Source organism: Eutrigla gurnardus (assembly GCF_963514095.1).
Source record: "Eutrigla gurnardus genome assembly, chromosome: 9".
Lineage (NCBI taxonomy): Eukaryota > Metazoa > Chordata > Actinopteri > Perciformes > Triglidae > Eutrigla > Eutrigla gurnardus.
The window spans coordinates 15,648,892-15,666,367 of NC_139923.1; the positions used below are offsets into that span (position 1 = coordinate 15,648,892).

The 17,476-nt window shown below is 40.8% G+C and overlaps 1 protein-coding gene across 1 annotated transcript in view; it reads right to left on the reverse strand.

Annotated features, from left to right (window-relative positions):
• The window catches only part of cspg4 (chondroitin sulfate proteoglycan 4), a 65,587-nt gene that overhangs the window by 14,343 nt on the left and 33,768 nt on the right, over positions 1-17,476 (reverse strand). Inside the window, exons 2-6 of the mRNA XM_084018003.1 lie at positions 13,065-13,228; positions 8,519-12,064; positions 6,885-7,073; positions 6,428-6,703; positions 2,897-3,073 (exon numbers count right to left, since the gene is read on the reverse strand). Of these exons, the coding sequence (XP_083874129.1) occupies positions 2,897-3,073; positions 6,428-6,703; positions 6,885-7,073; positions 8,519-12,064; positions 13,065-13,228 (4,352 nt within the window). The remainder of the gene's footprint in view (positions 1-2,896; positions 3,074-6,427; positions 6,704-6,884; positions 7,074-8,518; positions 12,065-13,064; positions 13,229-17,476) is intronic.

Here is a 17,476-nt window from a genome sequence, read left to right on the forward strand (position 1 = left end):
CATTTGATTTAAGCTTCCTATCAACGTCTGTGGTATTTCCTTCTGAGACACAGATGACTGTTGTGGTCATGTGCACAAATAGCAAAGGGGTTTAGGCTGGTATTCAAAGCAAAAATTTGAAAGACTCAGAAGGCAATGGCAGAGTGGCTGATACAGACAGACAGACAGACAGACAGACAGACAGACAGACAGACAGACAGACAGACAGACAGACAGACAGACAGACAGACGCAGAGGGACAACTATTCTGAGATACAGCAAAGTAGAACCAGACAGAGACGAGTGTAAACCTTAATCGAGTCCAGCTGTATCCTCTAGACTGGGCCAACTGGGATCAACGGTGAGCTTGAACAGAGCTCGATCACGGCCATGTTAGTCATCGTGTCTGATCACATGCTGCAGAGGTCACTATACACACACATACACACACACACACACACACACACACACTTCCTGCTTTAAATCAAGCCAAGAGCTGCTGCTGCTGCTGCTGGGCCAGCCCTGGCTCTGTGTGGGGAGACATCCACATATCATTATGTTACATTCTGCAGCCGCAGCAGAGGAGGCGCAGGGATTGGATGCCGCCCTCACTCTGCCAGAAAGCCGTGGTCTCGTCGACCATCTTGGTTTTCCAAAAATACGGGTTGCTAAGGAGACGCGGAGCCGCAGGCAGAGCAGGGAGGGCTGAAAGACACAGTTGGTTTCCAGGTCTGTGAGCTGATTACTGCTGGCTTTTTCCAACCGCCTTCCTGCTCTTACAGTAGAATCTACGTAATGGATCCTCCAAAACTTTTGTTTCATGCCTAAATCAGTTACAAAGTTTGTCCCAAACACACTCTGAAACTGCTGTAGATCACCAACAAAAAGGTGCAGAACGAAGACCCTTTTCTCATAACAAATGTCATTGTTTTCTCTTATGCAGTTACTTGATATATTTAAAAGATAAGTGTCCGTGTACTTGCACTTTTAGAGTATTTCAATAGAGCTGTCATTGTGCACTTGCTTTGCGATGTTTATCACCCTGGGTGGGTTGGATGGTTAACCACTTCTGACACCAGTAATCAACCTTTTGACATAGAGCGTGGTTTTCACTTATAAGAAGATCTGACGAAGGCTGAAACGTCTATTTCAGCAAACACGCAGTTTGGCGTCAACGTTATCAGGATTAACAAACCTATTAATTCCAACATACTCCTAAATCATGCGATGACAGCATAACCGTCATTAGTCAGACGACACATAATCCAGACACATCATGTGAATACATATTATGAAAAGCTCACTGTTTCAGTGCTTGAAGAGAACATGTGAGTTGACAAACCATTCAAATTTGGCTCCCCTTCCTTTGCCACTGCTGGCTCATTAGAATATACAGCCCATGGCTTCAGAAAGTTACCTGCGCCATATTGCTCTTGCGAGTCATTAAGAGCAGACTGGACATTTTTCGGGAGGAGGGTTTAAAGAGACAGATGCTAAAACTAAATCTTTCAGATGGGGGGAATATAGGTATAATCAGACGGACTGTATGTGGATGAAGATATGAAGATAATGTATTTTTTTTAACATTAAACCAACATATTATAGTAATATATAGTATAGTATTTTTTTAACATGGCTATGTCAATCAGTGACAATAATTCAAATCTAAATTTAAAATCTCTAATTTGTGATCTTTTAAAATAGTCCCATTCTGAGAAATAATAAACTCAAGTTAGAGCAATTTACAGTTATATTGTGTAAATAAGAAACAATATCAAATAAAGTCAATTGCCGATTGAAATATGTTTCCAAATTAGACACATTTTATATTTGAAAACATCACAATTTCATGAAAGTAGACTATTCAGCATAGGATATTGATATATTTGCGATACAGTAATAACTATAGCGACTGTGATAATAATACTATGTTCCCTCTGTTCAAGTGCAAATTGAGATATTTGAGAACGGCGTTGTATACAATAGCTGGAATTCAGCTTGACACTGCAGTGAGTGTATTGAGTAGTGAATCCCTACCCTCCTACACACATGTGGTGTACATGATTCATTTGCAACCTTTTGGAGCTGAGTATATGCTAATTCACTTCCACTTTATGGCTGTTCATGAAAACAAATATGCTGTGGAGGCCACTGCTGTACCGATGCAGCATGCGTCATCGTTTGAGAGGTTAATAGCCTTCAGTATCCTTCAGTGTCTAAGTTAAAAAATCACTGCCTTTATTGTACTTTGCATGAAGTACATTTAATTCTCAGTTCATACAGGATTCATGACAGTGGACTGCAAATGCAGCTGAAGCTACTATAGCTGTGAGAAGGTTCATTAATTCAGTCCATTGATTCTTAAAACTTAGGGCATGTCTTTGGACTGTGGGAGATAGCAGGAGTACCCGGAGAGAACCCACACTAACACGGGGAGGGATGCAAACTCCACACAGAAGGAACCGGAACCCGGATTCGACACACTTGTGTGAGAATGTGTTTGGCTTGGGCATCACACCACTCACACAAAGTATTGAGCAGACAGAAACCACTGACATGCATGTCAATCACATGCACAAGTTGGTCTCCTTTCCAGCATATGGCAGAAGAAGAAGCTAATACATTTACATAAACCTATTGGGAAGCAAGTTGTTTTCTCCAGTTTCATCTGCTTGGTATAAAATACTCCCTTGTTTTGAAAGGTCGCAATAAAAAGTTTGTTCTTTCCTCCTTCACACAAAGTGACGCTTGTGGTTAGCTTGAATTCTCATCAGTTGAAATGTTTAAAGGAAAAAAAGTATCCAACAAACTGAGAGTTTACTTTTTATATGATTTTCCTTCCGCACGTTTACCATCGAGTTTGTTGGAGGAAAGTTCAAAGTTAGAGCAAATGGCGTTTTAAAGAGCACAACATTACCTCCAGTCCCGTGTTACGTGTCAGTTTTGGCGGCTCATCGTTGACTGGTATGACAGTCACCGAAATGGTGACAGGGAGGCTCCGGCGCTCGATCTCATAAGCCGTGGCAGAGAGTGTAAAACTGTCCTCTGTGCTCTCTGTGCTGTCATGCATGTAGTAGATGTGTCCAAGTTTCATCTGGAAAAGACAAAAAAAAAAGGAACCTGTTGTCACTCAGTTCTGAATCAGGCTGAATGGTGGTATAACATCATGAAATAGGCAGAAGCTGGCCTATATACATATACATATATATACACAAACAACACTGCACACAATTTGATCTTCTCAGATAGCCTTCCTTCCTCTGACACAGGGAACTCCAATCATTTTACTCACTTCATTTACTAATCATCTGGAGTACTAGCCTGTGCAAACATACTCTTTAATGTCTCCCTTGGCTCTGGGGGATCTATTTCGAAATCCTGCGTTACAAAGTGTTGGGCATATACTATGCAGGGAATGTCTAAAAAAACATTATCCTATATCATCTTTGTACACAGAACCTGATGATATAAAGCAAAAGCTGGTTCAAATCCCCAACTTGCTTGATCTTGATACGTTTAGGGCATTTCAACAGTGAGAGGCGAACATCAAGTTGATTTAGAATATGTTTTATGGAATGTCATTAAAATATCATGCTTTGTATCCACTTTCCCCTGAGATTGTCAACCTGCTTCCAGCCTTTGTGCATTATAACATTCTGTTATAATGGAGCTATGTTCTGTACAGTATATACACTGTCCTTTGTTGTCCTAAACAAATAATATATGTTTTCAAAGTTTTGAGAGGAAGGCTATAATCGGGTGTTAAAGGTCTGGCAGCAGCACATGAAGCAGGAGAATCTCGTTTGTGGGACGAAACCTTGAGGGAAACCAGACGCATAAAGGAATCAGTCATCCAGTGTCAAGTGAGCTAGATGGAAAACAGCACCTGTGGCTGGGCCAAGCCAACTCTGTTGACTGCATACAAAAGAAGAGGAATCTCAGCATCCTGGATCTTGTTTCTCAGTCCTGTAGTCCTCTCTGGATCAAATAATCTGCCCATGCAACATTTTGCTCTGATACTTTCTGACAAATGTACAGAGAATCAGGATCCTTCTTCTGTAAAGAGGACCGTTGGAACTTTGTTCTGACAAGAGCCAGTAAGCTGCTGTGAAAAGAGGACCGGCTTCACAGAGCAGGAAGTGCCAAATGGATCCCATATGACGGGCATCCTTCTGGAATAACAACCCCAATCACCATTACTGATCAGGGAAAATCAGCAAGACAACCAGTCTGCTCGCTGAGAAAATAAACAGCGGGTGGTTGTTGGCGTTCAGATTTACTTAGATAGAGACTGATGCAGGTGTCAATATTTATTTTATTTTCGGTTTTGATTGATGTAAAATGTCAGGTTCTGTGTGCCTACGGTATTTCGGTAAAATGGGTAATATAAATCATAGAAGCGTTCTCCCTTTGTTAAGAAAACATTTTGTACTTTGTGAAAAAAAAAAGACGCCTGTGTGGACTTTAATAGGTTTCCACAGATGGAAGACCTAATTGAGACCCGATGTGAAGGTCTATCAGTGAAAAGTGTTTCAGATTATAAACAATATTTCTTCAACTTGGGTCTCACTCATCATTGCATATCTAACTGAATGTGTTCGGGGCTTGGACGTTCAAAGCCGGAGTAAATCATCGTCGGCACTGTGGCTAGCAAGATGCCTTAAATTGTCTGACAGGGATTCTGTGCTTGTGTGACACATGTGGGCCACATAGCGCATACAGTGGCGTAACTACATTCTTGTGGTTGGTGTTCTTGTAGATCTTCTGGGGTTTATGAAGATACTCTCGAACCTCAGTTTTTTTCACTGCACACCCCCAATGTTAAAATGTGCACTTACATGACCTCAGTCAACTGATGACTTTATCACAAACATACTACACACACCAGTTAGTTCAGTGTCCCAACAGCATTAAACCTAGGGGGAAAAGAAGAAGTACACACATCCGGCGTTAATTTTGAAACAATTACAGTCTGGTCATTTGGGAGAGCTGACTGTTTTCCATTCTCTGATTATAACAGTACTCTGCACACAGATCACACATAAAAGAAGCAGTATAAAGCAAAGCTTTTTTCTCTGTGACATTTTCATAGTGGCACATGACGATATCTATGTTTATTTTTGCCTCTCCGCTACCAATGTAATCTTTGTTACACACTGGAGCCATTGGATTTGCACATTGGGATCTTTGAGAGACAGTATGAGCGAGTCTGGCAGTAGCAACACACGGGACGCTTGTATGCACTCACACATTATTATAGGAATATAGCGGGCCAGTTTATTTTGGCTTCAGGCGGTCCAAAGGCATCGTCAGTTTTTCCACAATGCTTCAGCAAAGTAGAGAGTCTTGATGCAGAAGCTATAAGATATGTGTCAAACTAGCTCCACTACACTATGTGGTCCATTCAGATTGCATGGGGTTTTTTCCACTGGTAACTACTCATGCATTTTTTATATTTTCCCAAAGCTGGGGCCTCTGAACCACAAGGAGAGAGACCAGATAGCTGTGCTGCAGCGGCTCCTGAACTCTCCCTCCTCTCTCTAGCTGGAAGAACACAGCAAATCCAAAACTGTGCTGAGAAGCAACTGGGAGTTTAATGTTGAAGCCGTGCTGTGGTAATCCTCCCAAACAGCCACCGTGATCTAGTGACGAGAGGGAGATGTTAAACTCCCTGGAGATATTAAGAGAGGATGAAATATGGATTATTGTTTTTTCTGGGAATCTTTTGGTCCCAGACTAATAATAAAAATCTCTGGCCACACATCCGCAGTTCAAGTGCTTTGAAGAAACGACTACTCGTATCTACTTAATCCCTAAAATGTTAGTTTGAGGATCTGTTGTTTTGGTGGGTTAGGCAATGTATGTGGTACACATATGCTAACAATTTGGTAAAATCAATCATTTATTAAATACAAAGGCTTGCGTTTTATTTTACAAGGTTCTATCAATAAGCAGGGGGGAAAAGTCTGAATTTTGAGGGGGAAACCAAATGGAAAACATCATTTTTAAATATTTATGATAATCATGTTTCTATACTGCTAAAGTAGTTTCTGATTATGCTGGTTTGTAAAAAAACAAACAAACAATAGATATTTCCTGGCAATTATGCAAAGTGATTGATTTGTGCACCAAAAATAATATAATTTCACAATAATGCATACAGAGGAGAGGAGCTTAGGCAAAGGCTAATGGCCAATGACATTACTCATTACAGCAGCTAATCAAGCCAGTACCATATTGGCAAAGGAAGTACACTTAATTAAAAAGTCTTTGTAACTTTTGAGGGAAGGGATCAGAGTTAAAACCAATGGTGATATACAAGAGAAAAATGCAGTATTATTTGAACGAAGCCAGGGAATGTCATTTTTGAGAGATCTTGTTTTGTTGTTTTTTGAATATGTATATGAAGTCATAATTTCTACATATCTCTCATCATATCATTACGTACCTCTTCCCATGTAAAGTAAGTAAGTTCGTCTCCATCCAGGTAACGGATCTCCCCGTGCTGCGGCGCCTCTTCCACAACAAAGTCGATGTGTTCTGAGCTGTAGAAGGGATGTGAGATGTTTACAACCTCTGTGTTAATTGTCCTGCTGAGGCCTTCCTTCACTGTGAAGTTGAAGGTCTGGATGGGGATGAGCTGGGGCACGATGTTCACAGAGATGTGCAGGTCCTCCACTGTGGTGAAACCATTACTGACATCAACTGAGAAGGCGTCATTGCCCTGAAAAAGATGGATGTTCAAATACGTGATTGATATACTAAAAATAGACCTTGAATCTTAGACTCATCATAGGCTGATGTTGACTTTTGTCTAATTTTACTGTCTGTGTGAATATGAGAGAGAACGAGCTGCCAGGTCTGATTTGTTGTAGTACAACAAAGTAAATTAATTGACAATAAACCTGGATGGATGCAGACACATAGAGAATGCGTCCCTGATCAATGTCCTCTTGAGAGAAGGAGTGAATGTAGTCAAGGACAGGCGAGGCCGTGCTGTCCGAGCTGTTTGTCAGCATGACCACATGGCCGAGACGAGGAGGCTCTTTAATAATGAACACCATTTCTGAAGGAAGAATATCGGCTTGATCCACCTAAAAGGCAAAGGTACAAATTATTAATTAACATCTAAATATTGTATCTCTTTTTGTTGTATAATGATCATCCACATGTGGTTTGTGTGTACTGTGGTGCAATGGTTAAGCTGGCTAATTAAATCGATCTTAAAATGCAGCACACATTCTAAAAAAGGTGTGTGATGTTTAGATGCTGTTATCCCCCCTGGAATGTAACATGGAAACAGAGGAAATAGAAGAAGTACTTAAAGTTGACAAAAATATCAGAAGGTTGTGCAACTTCTCCAGTGACAGTTGGCAAAACAAATAACATTAACTAATAAAACTTACTTTTTCATTTGACATCTGTGATAATAGATAGATATAGAAATCAGGACTTGGATACATTTTCTCACAACCTTTTAGGACATGAATATAATTGTAAATGAATGTCTGTGCACAAGATTAATTTGTTATTATCTACCAAAATAGGGTACTGTCATTAGTAGCCTACCGTTTATACCTAATAAGTATAGCATACAGAATCTAATTAGAACACTGTGACTGTATGAAACTTAAAAAAACACATTTGTGACATTTGGAAACATTTTACACCTGCAGATTTATCGCCATCCCACTGAGAAGGTTTAATTAACTCTCTGGAGCCTGAAGCCGGAGACTGTTTCATTTCAGAAGACCATACTATTTTTCATTTCATAGTAAGGACACACATTGGGAAAGCTCCCTAAAATCAAGTCAATATTTCAACCGTTGTAAAGGCAATTCTGGCAAGGCTTTATTCAATACATATTTCAGCCCTATGTGTACTAGGTGCCTGGGTTCTTCTACAGTCAACACTTAAGATTTTAAATGTGTGGACTATGGTGAAATTAGAAAGTTTCAAAGAAAGAACATTTTACTTTCATTATTTTAAAAGTCAAGATACAGAGAATGTGGTATGAATGGACCGGCAATTTAAACCTCATTAATTACATTCAAGACGAAGTGCAGCCATGCTCATCTTATAAATTACAGTGGGCTTCAGGAAGCTCCTTGGGGGATACTTAGTGCTGTTTTCCACACTTAATAGACTGTAATTTAGTACATAAACTAGATTAAGAGCAGCAACGGCACAGTCATATTGAGATCTGTTTTTATGTGGTTATAATGTAGATTAGAGAGAGGGTTACAAATCAGGGCAGTATGCTGAATTGAGTCACATGAAGGATCTATTTCACAAAGAGAAAATCGACTTGAAAAAGACAAAGACAATCTGTGACATAATTACATCTAAGTTGTATGAATATGCAATTCTGTTTTGATGAATTAAAACAAATGTGTGCTTCATAGATCAAATGTCAGTCAAGCAAAGTAATAATGGATATGTCAAGTGTAGCTTTCGATCACTTTAGAAAAAATCTTCCAGTTAGTAAAAATAAATAATTTGCTCAACAAACTAATGCAATGCAATGCAAGATAATTACCTTGAGGTTATACTGGTTGATTATGGTGTGCTCTCCCTCATAGGAAATGATGACCTCATTGTTTACCACCTCAGGCTCAGAGAGGTAACCTTGCTTGAATATTTTAATCCTGAATGTGCCTTCTTCAGAATGTCCTCTGGCTTGGATGGTGAAGCTGAAGGAGTCCTTGGACCTCAGGCTTTCATAATTATGTTCATAGGAGACTACGCCTTTTTTCAGATCCTCCAGGGTGAACTCTGAAGCTTCAATACCACTCACAATAATCCTGCCATCACTGGGTGGTGATGTCACCTGGAACTTGATCTCACTGTCATCTCTGATGTCCATGTTAGAGTCGGCACTCAACAGCGTGGTGTTCAGGGTCTTGGTGCTTCCATGGTGAATGACAATCATTGTATTGTTTACTACTCGCAGGTAGGGCTCACCTGCCTGGATGTTGAGCAGTGCGGTGGTCTTGTGGAAACCATCTGACACCTGCAGTGAGAAGCGCTCCCGGTCTGCTCCGTGGTGAATGAAGAGGATGTTCTTATCTCGTAGGTCGGCTTGTGTGAAACGGAAAAGGGGCTGTGAAGGATTCAATGTTGAGACGATGTTGCCTGAGAGTATTCCCTCGCGAGCATAGACAATGTGGGTGTCGTTGAAGCCTGAGTCGTCATCCTTAAACTGGATGACGTCAGTTGTTAGCAGACGCTGACCATGGCGTACTATATTGAAGACTTTGTCCACAACCCTCACAGGAGCATGCTCGTTCTTGAATTGGATAGATATTCTGAAAACAGCACTCACTGTTTCCTCATTGTTGTCATTTTCCCCTCCTTGATCAATTGCTGAAAAGTGGAACTCATCACTACTTGTCTTAGAGCCATCATGCTTGTAAATAAGCCTTTCAAATTCAAGGTCTTCACTGCTGAATACTCTTATTGCTCCCTCAAATCTGGGCTGTCCGGGTGGGGAGTCCCTCATCAGCCGGCCATATTTTGGCCCCTGTGTGACCTGGTACACAAAATCTGTAGAGCCTGGAGAATCCATCCAAAGATAGTTTTTGTTCAGAGTTTTCTCACCACCTTGCAAGACAACCAGCTTCTCATTGGTCAAAACAGGAACAGCAGCGTTAGCGATAATGTTAATTGGGAAGGTATATAGAGGGGAATACTGATCATCAGCAAGGATTCTGAACTGGAACTGGTCTATACCCACCACAGCTCTTTGCACACGCGCTCTGTAGCTAACAGCACTGTCCAAAATGTCCTTCTGTGTGAAGATGTCCCCATCAGCTAACTCTCTTTCTGACAAGTGGAGACTTCCAAGTGTTGGAGGCTTGACAAGGATGTATTTTATAGTTTGTGGATCTGGGATTTTCCCTTTTACTTCCGCTTGAAGCTCCGTGATTCCGATTGTTTGCTCTTCATTTGCCTCCATCTCCAGTGGGATGAGGGTAGACACTTTCACCTGCGCAGGGATGATCTTGACCAAGAAGGTGTGGTTCCAGAGGGAGAACTGCCCCAGGTGGACGTCAAACTGAATCCGCTCACTCACAATATCTTCCTGGTCAGCTGAGTCTGTGCTAACATATCGAAGGAGGTCTTGATCTAGATCAAGTTGATGGAAAGTTGTAACTTGCGTGTACATTCCATCACTTGTCTTTATCTGTACTTCTCCAAATAGCAAAGGTTTTGTGATGTTATATATAATATCTCCATTACGGGGATGAGCGATGACAGCCAGATTTTGAACACCTATGGATGCATTGCTTCCTTGTGACAAGAGAAGGCCAGTGTTGGTAACAATAGTCATATGTGGCTGCGTCACAGATAACTTCAAAGTAGTTGAATGGCTTACTGACTGTCCATCAGACACCTCCAAGGTAATTCCAGCAGCACTACCCCCTTTGTGTATGAAATAGATGTCTCCATCTTTTAATTCTCTGCAAGTGAACTCTGAGATGTGTCTTCCTGGCTGCTGACCGTTTTCTAAGTAACCAACTTCCATGGAAGGCTCTGAGGTTACAGTTACAACTAATTGATCACAGCGGGTGTCAGAATCCGCAATTTTGATAAGGGTGGGGCTCAAACGTGTTCTGCCATTTTCTGTGATAGTGATTTCTTCTCCGCCAAGTTGTGGTATGTCATTGACAGGAAGAATTTCAACTGGGAGGATATACTTCTGAGGAGTCTTTAAACATTCAGGAAGGTTGTCGTTACTTTGAACAACGACCTCCAGCTGGACTTGATCTGTGTGCCTTTCATTTCCATCATGCAAATACTTTATCTTGTTATTGACAACGTCGAGGAGAGTGAACTTTTGTGTGCGTCTTGTGTTAGTGTTGATATCCACCAAGCCATACCAAGGATCATTCTGGAGAGTTAAGATGATCTGAGACTGACGCATGCCTGCAGCTCTGAGGTCAAATGTAGGATTTAGGTTGTTAATAGAAAGAAAAGCTTCTCCACCTTCAGGCAACAGCAAAGGGGTGACATCAAGAAGTTTTGTTACATTTTTGAATAAATCTGGAGTGTCATCTGTTGGGTAGCAGTGTTGAACATTGACGTCATATCGCATGCGAACAGGTGGAGCAGTTGTAGTTGCGTCAGTCTCACCGTAACTTGGGTAGTCATAGTCCTCTCCTTCACATTTAACATGAACATCTTTGGTCACCAAAGCATCCTGTAGGCTTCTATCCTTCTGATTTACTTTGATTTCCCCCAAACAACCAATGAAGGATTCAGCTGTCATTTCCTCTTCTACAATTCTAAAGGAGTTGCTCTCACGGAAGACATCCTTCATTTTCCCCTGGATGCCTCCTAAATACAAGTTTCCAACCAAGTCCAATGTTTGTGATGGGTCAAGAGGGAGGGAAGAATACTGGCTATCTACATTAATGACAAAAGACTCCTGACTGACTTGGACCTTAACTCTATGCCACTGATCATCATCCAGCTGCACCTGGGTATTTTCCACTATCATCAATCCATCGCCGAGGTCCAGCATGCCTTTGAGATAGCCTTTCACAACACAAATAGCAATGAAGTCTGACTCTCGGCCAGGGTGGAAAACAAGTAATGCATCCTCAATTGTTGTTTTCATTAGGATTTCTAAGACCCTTGGGGCACCACTCGCTCCGCTCCAGGTGGGGAAGGACACAAAGGAATCAGGTGTGCTGAAACTGGTTGCCTCCCCGTCACTAGCCTCAAACTCGCTGCTGCAGGATTCCTTCGTGTCGTGGCATTGTTTAAATGCGGTGCTGAGAATGTCAAACTGGTGGGACTCAAATTTGACCTGGCTCATGCAGCCACGGAAAGGGGGAATTGCATTGCTTAGATAGGGAGTATCCAGGTCTCCCGTTCCTCCAAGCCAAATGCCCAGGTCAATATTTAGCAGTTCACCGTCATCATCCACAGGAACATATGTCGGGAAGAGCTCATCAATTGTCATGGTGAGTTGGCCATCATTCAGTGTGAGTGCGATTTTGTGTTCCAGAAGGTTGTTCAGTTGTACTCCTTGGGATGAGGACAGTGTCACCTCGCCAGCCCCCAGGTTCATCCGTGCCTAAGGGAAAACTTTAATATTATTATAATAAACTTACAATACATTTCAGCATTCAGCAGCAACATTTACTTGTGTATTTCTTTGGTAGAGCATTATCTCACAAATGGGCTGGGCATGGATGGGATTCAGTGCTCTTGTGTAGTGAAGAGCACACACACACACACACACACACACACACAATTAAAACAAACATACATTTTGGACACATCAAAGTGTATACAATGATGAATTCATAATCAGAATATTTTTCTTAAGGAAAAGCTTTCTAAAAGTTCTGTGGATGTATTGTTTTTAGTGTTTAAAGTGTTATCAATATTACCTTTAAACAGCATGATTCTTACCCATGTATGACGGATATGGCTATTTAATTTTTATAAGGCCTTGAGTCTGTTTGCTCAGTGCACAGAAATGTTTCATTTTATTACACATATCCTCAGATTTCACCTCATGAAATAGCAGTGCTACTGTGCTTTCCGTGGAAAATCAATATAAATCAATGTGATCGCACACCTGATGCTAATTCGGCTGCTGTTCAATGCTGTCAAACCATTAATTATATATGTAAAATGTCACTGTTCTCATCCCAGTGCTTCAAATAGAGAAGGCAACAGAACATTCATATCAGATTAGGTTGTTTTCAGAATGGCAACTATGAAATGTGTTGATGATATAGACAATGCAGCTGAATGCCCCTCTAAACAACATTTAATGTCACAATCTTCACAATCTATTGCACAGCTTTGGAATGCATTCAAATTCAATCAGATATTTTGCAGCTTAGATCCCCAAATGTCAGTAATTTCATATGAAATGTCTTTTCTCTACTTCATATAATGCGTCACCAAAACAAAACAGAACAAGACGCAATATGCATCCTGCATTGGAAAGTGACTTCATTAGAATGGAGATGGTTTACTTTGGAATTTAATTTACAAACATATATAGCACTCTGGTTAAATATATAATGACATCAATGACAGTGTCTATTTGTCTAATTCACCTGTATTTTCCCGTTTTGGAGTTCAACAAACAGGTAGTCCTCCATTCCTGCTGCCAGGAAGAGCAGCCCGCTTCGCCGACTTGTCTTGATCTGTAGTGACAGGTGGAAGGTGGAGACATCTTGGAAGGCTTGTAAATTGCAATTGCTGTCCCCAAAGTAGGATTCTGTGAAGGGTGAAAATAGGATATAAAGATAAGATAAGTGGCATCATGCTGTCAAAGGCATGCTACCAGCAACAACCAGTGATTTTCACTTCATATCATGCTACACACAAATACACAATTTCTTTGACTGCACACCTTTGAATAGAGAACGAACATCCACATTTGGCCATTTGCTATTTCAACACTTAATAGCCTCACAGTTTTCATTCTTTACACTGTAGCAACAAAATGTGTATCATTAGGGATAACACAAACCTGTATATGAAGCAATAATCTGATACTAGACCTGCTGGATGGCAACTCTAATTCTCTAAAATTCTAATGTGGAAGTTTGGAGAAACCAATTACTGTATATTTATTTTCCTCGCGTTACAGTGTAACTTGTTCAGGGCTGATTTCTATATTAGCAAATGTCCTCCAGCTGCTCCTGGCTGAAGTGGAGCTCCTCTGCCCCTCAAAGGGAATCACTCACTGAGACATCAGTCATCACACCTGCAGAGTTTTTCCGGGTATAGAGTCGTGGGGCACAGGATTTCCCAGACATGAGCTGTCTCGTTTCCAATGATATGCAAATTCAGCCACCTGCCTTGGACTGTGCCCTGGGAGACCCTCGACAAAATGTAAACCATGGAGGAAGTCAATTACTTCCTAGTGCACATGCTCTGAAATTAAACTGGACCACCTCCAACATCCCATCTCCTCAGCATTGGTTTTCCATCGCCTAAGCCAAGAGATATAGAAAAGGGGGGTTTCCATTAGCCACCCACTCGCCCCCACGAGGGACAAGAAACAGAATATCATTGGAACACAGGAAAGAGGACAGTCTTCCAATCACAAGATGCTAATGCTTTGGACTGGCGCAGCAGAGAGAGACTTTGCTGTGTCAAAGTGAACACATTCCGATGAGATCACATGGACCATGATATTCCCTCAAAATCAACAGTAGCATTCAGGAGCCTAGCAGAGAGGTGGGCTTGATGCCACGAGGCAAAAATCTCACAGAACAACTTTTCAGACATCACTGAGTCAGAGAAAATAAGACACCAAACATTTAAATGGAAAAAGGTTTTTCCTCAAATCTCGTTTCTGTGTTGCTTCAGTAATGTCACACGGCCAATTTTGAAAACACTGAAGGGTACACTTGTCCTTTGGTTTCTCCTCTTGTAAATGAACCACAATCTGCCACAAACAAACTGGAAATGTGAACAAAGAACAAAGTCATTTTGATGTCATCAAGGATGAAAAGCAGAGCTTTTATCGCGGTGCCCATGCTTTTGTGATTTCACTAAGAGGCATTTGCTTTTGGTTCCAAGGCTGCTCTGTCATGAACAAAGAAAGTGATGAACGGTCTCAGCACTGGGCCAGATACACAGAAACATTCGATTATACACTGCACTGTCATGATACACTGCTGCACAGCACCAGTCGCCTGCGGCCAAAGAGACACCACTTTGGTGGCTCTCGGAAATAAACATCACAGGAAATTGTTTTTGACATAACTACATTTTGCATGTTGCAATCCATATTGTGTGAATTCTAACAAATGAACTGACATACATAAGTGGAAACTATCCAAACTAAAGCAATGAGATCCTTCCTGGTAATTCAAAATAAGAATGGAGATGAACATGCATTATTTCGAATGAAATAATCACAGTTATACACAGTTCATTTTCAAATGTTACTTTTTTGGAGGTTTTTGTCATTAGATGTTATTGACTGTGCCAGAGGATATCATGGTGCAGTTCAGTCAGGAGTTTTTCGTGAGGCGAGGTATTCCAAGTGAAAGACTAGTGCTAATTGCACAGGAGCCTTCAGGCTGAAACTGAAAAATGTGGGAACAGAATCTTTTCTTACAGGTAATTGCATTAACAAAGAAAATCGCAATGAGCTCCATGGTTCTTAAACCCAAGCTTTTGTTGGATTGTTCACTGAGCATGGGAATAAAAAGCTGAAGGAGAGAGCGATGCCAAGACAATTCTGCCTGGGGATTTTCTGGTTCGAATTCAGCTTGCTGCTGCTGCCGTCAGGAAAGGGAGCACATTTTCTAATGATACACACAATAGCTTCACTCTCTGCAGTGTACCTGGACCTGCAATTCATTAGTTCCCCAGCTAAGCCGTGTAAAGCTCTGGATAGAACAGGCTTTATATAGGAAAAGCACATTTTAAATATCTGTATAAGTGCCCTGCTCTGTGACACTTCTTTTGTCTCTGCACTCTTGTTTAAGCCTTTTACGTGTTCTCACAGGTATGCAGAAAGTTACTCATGGCTACAGGATGAAAGAAAAAAATATCGTCATGGAGGACGTTTGAGAATGAGAATGTGCATCAGAGCGCTCCTTTTGTCTACATCAAGGTTCATCCTTGCTCATTAAGAGTGTAACCTGGAGCTGTGAAGCTGCTGCCACACATTGGTGTCAGTCTATGTGTGGAGGTTTAACCACCCAAGAGGACAGTTTCTGATGCCCTTTAGCTACCACACCCTTCCTCACACTACTTTATTGTGTGTCAAGCAGAACCCTGGTCTCACGCCAATGCAGATGGCTATAATTTGATGACTGACTGCGCTTGTATTTATAATGCTGTGAGGAAACTGAGTCTTCCTCTCTTTCACAAGCCTCTGAATGAATTACCCTGTTGTCTTTCTTTCCCTTTCCTCCTCCTCCTCTTCTCCATCCTCCTTTGGTCTCAATCTAGAGACACATGTCCGGAAAAGCTATAGGGAAACAAGCCATGCTGACCAAGAGCAGGAAGATTGGAGACTTTCAGGCGACTTTGTGTCCTGTGACTTGACTGTGCCGATGAGTCAGAGTCACTTCAGGCATATTTTAAAAGAGCGTGAAGTTGCAGACAAAATTTGAGCCTTTGGGCCTCTTTCTTTTTTGGCGACCTGATTGTATTGGTTACCAAAAAAATTACCTGAATCGCAAGCATAATATTGTTTTGAATGGTGTCTTATTTGTATTGGTTTGACGAAGGTTAGTGTGAACCGTGTGTGTTCCCCTACTTCAACGTTGCCGTGGTAACGCTGCCTGGAATCCAAACAAACCACCTACTTGTGTAACCCATGGTTAAACCATGGTTAGCTTTACTATAAATAGTGGTTATGTCGGTCATTTCTTTCCTTTGCTGGGTTGTGTCCGTTACAACAGGCTGCTGGATACAATTATGTGAAGGATAGGGTGTTGTTAACCGTAGATAGAATGGAGAGCTTTTAAGGGTGTAATGGCATTTACGGTACCATATGGCAACGCAGTCATTACCATAAAGAGCAATTACATCACTGACAAGGGTCAATAGCACTTGTGCTTGTGATGAACATTCATTTTCCAGTTATGTCTGCAGATAGCGACCCATTTAACTATCATAAAATGGATGATAATAGATACGAACAGTTGTATATCAGCAATAGAGCAGGATCAATTCAGGAAATGAATCAATCATTTTAATAATTGATAAATTGTCACATATCAAGCAAAATATCATGGTAAATCCAATACCTTTGGGTTTAGGAACATTTCTTGGCCTAAACATGCAATTTAATAATCATAACAATTGATGACTCGAAAATATAATCAACAGATTAAACTATGATGGTAGGAATCAATAGTTGAAGATAGATATTGCTGATGTTTGAAGTGTGAAAAGAGTTCAAACATCCATTCAGTTCATTGTTTACATTAAAAAACTGCACATCCATTCAGCTCCAGGTTTGCATTAAAAAAGTGCACACTCAACCATGTTTGTGAAAACTATCACTATGCTAATGTAAGTCTGCTCGCTACTGGTTGTCTCAGGTTTCATTATCAGTGTTGTGTTGAAGACTGTTTCTCCATCGATATATGATGACGTTTGTGTATTAGATAGCGATTGACTTTCAAATTTGTGATGTACCAAATCTAGCCTGCCTTGGGTAAGCTATGTTTGACCCTCAGATTTTCTCCCTACAGTAGAGGAATGTGGAAACACCCCTATTTACAAACTTTGCACAGATACAAGTCAGTATATTCATGATCCAATCTTTTACAAAAAAATTGGGACAAAAACTTAAGAAACAAACGTTTCTGAGTGGAAGATATCTATTAAAAATGTATTTTTAATCCTTTTAGATCCCATCCCTAGTCACATTGTGCACCTATTTCACAATTTATGGAAATACATTCGAAAACAATCTATTTCTTTGTATTTTTATGTCAAAATCCATTCATCGTTTTCTCCTGTAAAACAAAATATAAGGTGTGTCTAC